General features: G+C 39.5%; 1 protein-coding gene across 1 annotated transcript; it reads right to left on the bottom strand.

The window, feature by feature from the left end:
• Positions 1-226: 226 nt before the first annotated feature.
• Positions 227-8,055, bottom strand: mep1ba (meprin A subunit beta a; the record flags this gene model as incomplete). The annotated part of the gene is made up of 14 exons (XM_083970081.1): positions 227-693; positions 810-986; positions 1,090-1,300; positions 2,433-2,689; positions 3,136-3,351; positions 4,641-4,790; positions 5,423-5,641; positions 5,836-6,014; positions 6,302-6,419; positions 6,519-6,597; positions 7,180-7,223; positions 7,303-7,353; positions 7,857-7,884; positions 8,014-8,055. The coding sequence occupies 14 exons, from the start codon at positions 8,053-8,055 to the stop codon at positions 227-229; spliced, it is 2,238 nt and encodes a 745-aa protein (XP_083826207.1).
• Between the last annotated feature and the right edge of the window lie 2,145 nt (positions 8,056-10,200).

Genomic DNA, 10,200 nt, shown 5'->3' with positions numbered 1-10,200 from the left:
CAGGCTGTATATGCCCCTATAACGACGAGAGAAGTTAACATCACCTTTAGGGAATATATTATTATATACATTACATACATAGTCCTCTAGTTAGGGGTTGGTTGGTTTTTGTGGTGGGAACCTTTAAAAAATGCACTTTAAAGTGACCACTCTAAATTACTGTATTGATGTGAGCAAATGATTTGAAGGCAGATGTTTCAACTTTTTTTATTTTCTTTTTAACATGCTACTTCAGATTATAGATGAAAAAGATCTTGATCAAACAGGTGTTGCAGCCCTGTCCTCTGGACAATGAGGACACTAGGGGGTGGTACAAGAAAGTTGCTCCTGTAATGAAAAAGGCAGGTGACAGGTGAGGTGCATTGGTGATGATGCAACGATTTGTGTTGATTCGTTTCCTTAAAGTGGGACTCTTGCTCACCTCCATGAATCCAGGCATGTCCTGTATGATCACCACTTTGTCGCTCTCCTCCTGCTGTCTCCTCCTCATCCTCCTCATCCTCCAGGCATTGACTGCAATCAGCATAGCGACCGCCAACATGACTGCACCCAAAGATGCTGCCACAGCTGTGATCACCGTGGGGTTATTAGCTTCTCCTTGTGGAGCGTCTTGGTCTCCAGCTCTCATTAGACTGGCAGCATCATGGACTGCAGAGTGAGGCAGAGGCTGAGGCGCCAGCAGACTGGATATATCTGAGGACAAACAGACAACAATCATGATGGTTCAGAGGCAGGATACAGACAACAGTGAAATTAGGACAAGGTACAGTGTGTGGTGGTCCTCTCTAACAGACCTGTATCTTCCATACCTTCCAGACTCAAGAGGAAGAAAGCATCATCTCCTTTGATGAATTTTCTGCTCCTCAATCTGCTGTGGGTGATGAATACACTTGTTCCAGTGCCTGGGCCTCGATAATAATAGCTGCCGTCTGGCTCAGTCACTTTAGAGCCAACTTTCTTTGGATTGTCCCAGTAGTACTCTTTACCTGAGAGAAACAGGATAATATAATTCTGTGTCTGAATAAACTCAACAACTCACAGACATTAGGATGATCAGCTGATAAAAGGATTCCCCCCCCCCTCTGTTACCATCAGAGGACATTTTGTTGGGATCAGTGGTGACCATTCGGTGCATGTTCATATGCTGTCTGATGTCAGACTGTTGATCCATGAGGGCCATGGTGGCCTGTTGCCATGGACACGGCCACTTGAGGCGGTGGTCATTGGGCCCTGAGGTCAGGTAGAAGTAGAGGGCCATGTATCCTGGACGATCACTTACTCCATTTAGGTACACGCCTACCTACAGACACATGCAAAGAAGCATTAGGCACTTTTCTAAATGTAAATGGGTTTTGCCCTCCACGCAATTTCATCATGTGGCATGTGAGGTCCCGAGGTGAGGAAATGTGCATATTGAGAACTTCAGAATCTCTTTGTAAATGATATAGTTCTACTGGCTTAATCATAATGTCACTGCAACAGTTTGCAGCCAAGTGTAAAGTATGAGAGGCCGTTATTAATTCATAATTAATAACGGCCTCTAATTGAAATAATTCATATTTGCTCTCACACAAACCACTATACTCATACACACACGCTACTATACTCTCTTACACACACTACTATACTCTCTTACTATTATACTCATACACACACACTACTATACTCTAACACACACGCACACACTAGTATACTCTCTTACACACACTAGTATACTCTCTTTTACACACACTATTATACTCAAACACACACACACTATGTGAGAGAGTTTAGTGGTGTGTGTGCATGAGTTTAGTGGTGTGTGTGCATGAGTATAGTAGTGTGTGTGAAAGAGTATAGTAGTGTGTGTGAGAGAGTTTGATTGAAACGGAAGTGAGTTTAAATTCTCCGTTTCTGATTGGTTCTTTGCAACACCGCCAGAACTACTATACTCTTTCACACACACTACTATACTCACGCACACACACCACTTAACTCTCTCACATAGTGTGTGTGTATGAGTATAATAGTGTGTGTAAGAGAGTATAATAGTGTGTGTAAGAGAGTATAGTAGTGTGTGTAAGAGAGTATAATAGTGTGTGTAAGAGAGTATAGTAGTATGTGTAAGAGAGTATAATAGTGTGTGTGTGTGTGTATGAGTATAGTGGTGTGTGTGAGAGCAAATATGAATTATTTCCTAAACGGCCTCTCATAGTAAAGCATCAGAGTACGTAGCATTACAGATTATGTTCAATCACTATTTTAATGGATTTTTTTTATTTAATCTTCTATGTGTTGAGTAGAATCAAATTATGAATGTGACATTCAAATTAATATTATCATTTTATATATCATATATACCATTGTCTGACCTCTAAAAATACGCATGCTTTCTGTGCTGTACTTGATGAAAACTTAAAATAAGGATGTTGAAAAAAAAAGAGGACATTTACCTGGAAGGAGTAACCTGCTGGAGACAGAAAGCGAGGGCTGTACAGTTTCTCTCCGGTTGGTGTGGTGGCCATCAAGCCGGTGATGTTGCGGATGTGCCAGATGTGCTGAGGGCACTTTGTGGACGACAGGTTAATGTCATCCAGAGAGAAGCCCCCTTTTGATGGACCCTTTCCCCTCACACCCTCAAAAACCACTCGGGCCTTTTGTGTCACATTCAGATTGACATTATGCAGTTCCCAGGATCCCATGGGGCCACCTGTGACAGACAGATGACATCATAGATTTTCCAACTAGATAATAAGAGGAGCTGTTGTCCAAGGGCTTTTTAGTTTATGGTGAACAGTAAAAAGTGGAGCAGTCTTAATGCTTGCTGTGTGGAAGCTGCCTTGACCTGTTGCTTCTTTGTTTTGTTGTTTTCTGTCTCATAAAATCATCTGCTGTTGTAATGGCACTGCTCATAGAGCCTTTAGTTAATCCAATATGTCCAATTTTCCATTTGGATATAACATACATGTCCTTGCACTGTACAATTTATCTTGCACTGATCATCATTATCATCATCATCATCATTTAGTTTGTATTATTTTTCTACAGAGTTTTATATTATTTATTCTACATCTCTTGATATTGATGCTGCTGCATATGTACTTTTAATTGCCCCTTGTAGATAAATAAAGTCCTGAAATTCAAATTGAAAGTTACCTGAAATGGCCTTGAAGAGCCTCATTTTACCGTTGGGGTCAGCCTTGTCGTACTCTCTCACCCAGATATTGAGAACATCATCAGCTGCCCCGGTGTTATAGAGGAAGAACTGCAGACACTGGGCGCCAGGTTTGGGGTCAAGCCAACGACTTTCCAGAAATGCCCGCGTACCCGGTGCAGCAACAGCTGTGCTGAAGTGCATGAAGTAGCCATTGCCTGTGCACAACATCCAAAATGACAGTTGTATTTAACAGTTTGTCATATTATAGGAAATAAGTCATTTTGGTTCTGCACTCCCATAAATGTTAAATAATTAACACTGTGTTAGGGTTTTGTTTTTTTCCCTATAGTGTTTCCCTCTACCCTGCCCTTCTGTATCCTGTCTGCATTTCCCTGTGTGTGTGTGTGTGTGTGTGTGTGTGTGTGTGTGTGTGTGTGTGTGTGTGTGTGTGTGTGTGTGTGTGTGTGTGTGTGTGTGTGTGTGTGTGGTTGTCCGTGTTTGTGCACATGCAGCCAGGTGCAGCTGTTCCCTGCACCTCCTGACACACCTGCAGTTCATCTTCACTGACTGCCACTCCCTTTCCTTGTGTGTGTTTTCTTGGTTGTGCTTGTTCCTGTTTTTTTTTAACCTGTTGTTTCTCCTCTCTGTCTGTCTGCAGCCCTGCCTTTGCCTCGCCCTGCCTGCTTCCCCATCTTCTGTTTTTTAGCTTCACCCTAACACACTGACCATGTTTCATTTCTACATTTGTTGAGTTCTATAATGGGCTACAGTTTGTCATACAGGTGGTAGACTGTGCTGCTGTTTATCCAGCAGATAACAGAGTATATCTAATAGATAGCACATATCTCTACTAACAGTATTAATAAAGCACTTTCATGTTTATCTTGAACCATCAAACAATATCAGCATGATCATATGCTGGTCTGTCAGGGCTACTTGTGTTTTTCAGACACTGCACCAAGGCCACGCAACTATGAAATCAGATAATATTTATAACCGTGTGTGTTTTTCAAGCAGTGTGTTTCTATGTTTCTGCTCAGTAGTGTATTCTGACTTTATTTCTGTGTACTTTTGATTCACAGTTTTAACATATAAACAATTCAAAATGTCAAAAAGTTCTCCCACCCAGCCTGGTTCCAGTATCTGACTTACCCTTGTGTTTTCTGGGACCCCTCCTACTTTGTGTGTAAATTATGATAATAACTGCAAAATTACTTTTTTACTTAAAAAAAAAAACTTAATGTAACTACTGACGACAAATGTTTCTGTTTCTGCAGCTCACTTCTGACACGTCATCAGTTCACGATTACATTTTTAAGTAGTTTCCATAGAGTTGTGAAAAATGTATCAAAATCAACATAAATTATTTTTCAGAACTTTGTCAAGGGCCCATGGTCCCGAGGGCCCCCGAACAGAAAGGTTTATAGTGATTACTTGAGTGAATGCACTCGGTCAGTCAAAAACACTGGCAAGATGACATGCATTTGTTATGAGTGACGATCACCTTTGCATTGTCCCATGTTGGTGAAGTCAGTCTGAGGTCCTCCAGTCACAGAACTTTGTTGTTCCCACTTTGCCTCCCCAGGACCTTGAATCATGCCACAGATGTTCTCCTCCTCAAAGTTGCAGCTGTCCACAAAGTTAGATGATTTAGCTGCAGAGAGGCAACAGTGAACAAGTTTATTGAGCACATCAATTGCTTTTATCTTGTTTCATTTGATTTACACATTACAGTTCATGATCCTGGAAAATTAATAAAATGCATATATTTTTCCTCAAATGATATATTAATAGATTCATTGTACAAATCCTTTCTATGCTTTTTAAAGCTAATAATACTGTTAAAGTGAGAGACTGACAAGAATGAATAACTTCAGAACATCAGACCTATTAATGACTGAGTAAGTAGTGATACAATGAACAAGGTGTTAAGTTGCATTGCCCACAGCTTCATAAGTAAAGAGTTTTATTGCAGTAAGCAAAAGTCTGATCATGCATTTATGGCTAAACCATTCTGCAACTCCACTATTAGGGCCCAAGATCATCGATACATACCGGCACCTGTTTACACCAGATAGACTCTGACCCCTCTAATAAATCTGCCAGGTTATTATGAGACTACAGTAATCTCATAAAGTGATTAATTTAGTTCACACACACTCAAATGACCCTCTAGTGAAGGTTCATTTAGCCCATTTACTGAAGATCATGTACGCATTGAAGGCAAACAAAAAGGGTGTGTATAAAAAAGGTGTTAACTCCTTCAAGAATGATGAGATGACTTACTGCAGTTGTAAAGACGATTGAGTTTGGTGAGGTCACTAGCACTGAACCCCATCCTCTGACCAATCACATCACTGAACTGGGGGATCTTGGTTACGATGGTGGGCTCAGATCCGATGTTGAAGGATGTCTTACTGTAGTGCATCACAGAGCCGTAGTCATAGGGAACGCCAAGAGCACTGGACTCTGTGTCATCACGTTTTCTGAAGTTGTGCTCTTTCCCTGCAAAAGACATTTGAAGAATATATAAGGAATTCAGTCTTTGTTTTTGGTTTGACCAGTATGGATGAAGCACCAGGCGTTGGTCAAAAAATATATTGAGAGGCTTCACAAGCATAAAGAGAAACATGCAGGACAGGACAGTTTCTGTACATCTCTTGATTCAGTTGTGTTACTGCTGTAAATCAAGGTGTTACCAGGTTCAATGCGATCCCACATGATGTTGACATAATCGTCACGGTCAGCTCTGGACTGCTCATGCCAGAAGCCAAGAGCATGCAGGAACTCGTGCTCAACAGTTCCAAGGCGATCACAGTTTCTACCAATGGACAGACGCTGCTTTCCCACATGCTGCTTTCCCACAGAGGAGGAGCATCTACAAAGAATGGAGGGAACATGCAAGGTTGTCCAGTCAAAGCTCTGGACAGTGGAACAACATTCATGTCCTATTTTAGTATGAGGGTAATGATTATTGTGAGTATAAACCTAAAACTTGAGTTACATATAAACCTGCAGTATACTATACTGAATTAAGAATGTATCTTATTGTGCCTCTTGAAAAAAGATGAGGTGGAGAATTTGTTTTCAGTTCTCTACAGTTCCAGGTGTGTATTTGGTCTGGTTTGTCTGAAACAGATCACAGCAGTTAAAAACTTCACTCACCCGCTGCCTTTGTACACTGAGATGTAGTTCTTTTCTCCTTTCCATGGTGTGAAGTCAATACAAGTCTTCAGTCTGTACTGGTCAAACGCTTTCAGGATCACTCCTTTGGCATTCATGTCTACATGTTGCAAAAATGCAGGACAGAAAAATGTGAAGAAATGTGATGATTTGATGTATCCAACCATTATTGCTGTGAACGGATGTCTCAGTGTCTTACCCAGACTGTCCTCTAGGTAGTAGGGGATGGTTGTTGGCCAGCGGTACTTATCACCTTTGATGGAGTTTCTGCTGGATGTCTGATGACGATGAAGAATACAAGATGAATGTACAAACTTAGTTGTGCTTCAAAACAATGAGGGCTACCTTTACCATTCCATTACCAGTCGCAGATGGGAGAAAACTCAGTATCACTCTTTATGTATAATGTTTTATTTGTTTTTGGTTGGTTGGTTGGTTGTTTTAACAAATTAGATTGTTTCAGAATTAAATCAGTCCATTTCTTAATTCTATATTGTAATTATTCCATGTATTTTTAGGTACAGAAGATACACTCACATACTGTCCATATTGCCCAACTTCAGAACTTCAATGTTACTGTTTCAATAGAATAATGTTTGTGTTTGAACAAAAGTTTTTCAAGAAAACAAGAATCCTTGTTTTGTACCCTGGATAATGGTTTTGTCTCCAATAGGTCTGTCTACCTCTCAAGAGGGTATAGGGTAGGGAATTACTCTCTACGGACTACAAATTATGAATTACATATTTTTCTGTGCACAAACATCTGATCATGCTTCCAGAATGCCAGATACAAACAGGCAGTGGATGAACAGTGTTAAATAGTATCTGCATCTGAGTCCTTGATGTTTGTGCCAACTTACTTCCTCCAGTTCGATGTCTCCCTCCAGCAGATCCAGCCCAGCCGCTGCAAAGGACAAGGAAACTCTTCAGAATCAAACACACAACACACGACACAAAAAAAAAAAAAAAAAAAGTTATCAAACCTTCATTGATGTTGAAGATGTCCCAGTCATGGCCTTCATCAACATCAGTTTCTGCAACCAAAAAAAAAAAAAAAAAAAAAAAAATCAATATTAAGAACAAGAACACTGTATCAGGAACTGAGGTAACACATCATCTCATTATTCTTGTGGTAGTGCAATTGATTTTGTGACCTGTCCCACCTCCTGTATCAGACTGTCATGGTGCAGATGTGTGGACATGAGACATATTTCTATATTTTATCATATATCAGTTTTAAAAGCACATTTAGTCTTGGACCTGAATGCTTGAATTCAACTTCAGTCAGTATTCATACTTTTATGTCAGAGAGTTTGAGCTTTTCTAGTTTTCTTGAAAGTATACTATACTACAGGACTATTCAAATGTCTTGCTCTGTGGGACATTTGAACATATGTATACATTTGACACAACATGACATCACATCTTCAACACTGTTATTTTGTCACAATGGAAAATTAGTGTATGGTGCTCTAGTGTGCTCACAAAGCAAAACCAATCATTTCTAAGTCAACCCTCATCATATGATTGGACTCACCTGTTTCTCCTGTTAGTTTGGCTGCTGCCTGTAAAATAAATCCAATGCACAACAATTGAATTTAAAACTGAAGTGACATCCTGTCTATCAACACAGTGAAACAATGGCTATATTTTGCATCACAAACAACACAGAATGCAATGTTACAGTCACATACCAAGCCCAGGCCAAAGAGCACAATCAGAAACCTGAGTGACATGGCTCCAGCCACACACACGCATGCAGTAGCGTATGAGTGTGGGTTCGACTTTGTCCAGCCTCTGTGTGTCTGAGGGAAACTGTGGCTTTCTTTTTTATATACAGAAAAAGAATGCAGCTGTCCACGTAACATTCACATGATCCAAACATTTTTATGACTCCAGTTGGGGTTAGATTAGGTTGCTTAATTAATCATTAATAGTTATCTTATCTAAGTATTCTAATAACACTAATAAACAATGGTGCAGTTTGTTTGGAAAGATTAAAACATACAGACCTAATTCAGATCTGTCATGCAGGTACAATCATATTAGGGCCAGCCAAAAAAAAAAAAAAACAGCCAAAAAAAAAAAAAAAATCCGGCGCAAGGGAAAAAAGCAAGCAAAAAAAAAATCCGGCACAAGAAAAAAAAAAAAAATCAGGTGAAAAAAAAAAAAATCTGGCACAAGAAAAAAAAAAAAAAGTCAGGCAAAAAAAAAAAAAAAAGCCGGCACAAGAAAAAAAAAAGCCAGGTAAATAAAAAAAACTGTAGGCTTGACCACGTACCACAACAAAGCGACAAGCGACTGACTGCTCCATGACAGCAGCAGAGTGACAGACAGGCTCTTGTAGTAGTAAATACTACAGGAGAGGAGGAGAGGAGATAGGCCTATCCTGTATAGTATTTGTATTTGTAAATACTACAGGAGGAGGCAGAGACCAGCGGTGGTCTAGTCACGGAAGTGTCTCCAGTCACGTTTAGTCACGCTAAACGTTAGCTCATATAACGTCTCTATGTAGCTTATAAATGATTGTGTGTGTGTGTTTGTTTTGGGGGGGGGCAGCCATACTGTAGATATGGGGGACAGCAATGAAGAACATGCATTGCTGATTGCTGTACGTTAGCAGCAGGGGTTGGACACGGAAGTGATTCGTGTGCCGATTCTGAAGTAGGCCTACCACTTAAGTTTTCTTGTTTTCATTGTCATACTCCGGCATTGAGTCAGAGTTAATCGGCTTTATTGTTCACTTTTATGGCGCTGCAGAGTTTGGCAGCCTGTCTGTCACTCTGCTGCTGTCATTGAGCCGACAGTCACTTGTCGCTTTGTTGTGGTACGTGGTCAAGCCTCAGCAGTTTTTTTTTTTTTTTTGCCTGACCTTTTTTTTTTTTTTCTTGTGCTGGATTTTTTTTTTTAACCTGACTTTTTTTTTTTCTTGTGCTGGATTTTTTTTTTTTTTTTGCTGTTTTTTTTTTTTTTTTTGGCTGGCCCTAATACTCCTTCGTAGCATTAACAACGTACATGTACCATGGATGTCATTTAAAAAAAAATCATGAATCATAAAATCAATAACATTTATTTTCAACTATTGAGCAGTTGAAAGCAGTAGTCATCAGACTAGTGAGGACTAGTGTTGTTAAAGTTTAACATAGGAGAATAGATTGTGGGTGTTTCCTGATCTCTGATTGAGTATGCTGCATCTCTGTGGCTGCTGTTTGTACTACACCCATCAGTTCATCAAATAATGACAATAAAGATTTCAAGACATTGTTAATTTGACCTTACCAAAGTTACAGTGTGAATGAATTTCACTCCAAGTGAATTATATTACAATAAAAAAAAAGGTCTAATTTGATAATTTGTAGATAAATGTATTTTAAACTATATTGTATAAAAAAATATGCTATTGAAGTTGTGACATCCCATTGTGGAACTCAGCATTAATGTAAATGGTTAAAATGTGATATAATTTTCACCTGTAAAAGTGAATATATTGTAAGTCACCAAAAATGTCGCCCTACTGTAAATGTGTTGCATTTCTGTGGTGCAGAGCTCTCAGGACTTGGATAATGCTTTTTCATGACATGTGATCATAATAAATGAGTCGGTTAAATCACAAGAACAATTAATTTGAAGAATATTTGTTTTTTATTGTCTTTTTAACATGCAACATGCAGCAGATGATGAAAAAGATTCAGGTAGCAACCTGGTGAAATAGTTGTTGTAGCCGTTTGCGTTTAATAATGTGCCTTGTCCTCTGGGCAGTGAGGATGTTACTGCTTGGTGAGAGGACGTTGTTCCTGTAATGCAAAGGACAGGTGAGGTGCACTGATGCTAATGAACCACAACTAATTACTGCCAACATAAATTGTGATTTGCATTGACTC

The sequence above is a fragment of the Trachurus trachurus genome (genome assembly GCF_905171665.1).
Source record: "Trachurus trachurus genome assembly, chromosome: 4".
NCBI lineage: Eukaryota > Metazoa > Chordata > Actinopteri > Carangiformes > Carangidae > Trachurus > Trachurus trachurus.
This window is presented reverse-complemented; position numbering and strand designations above follow the sequence as displayed.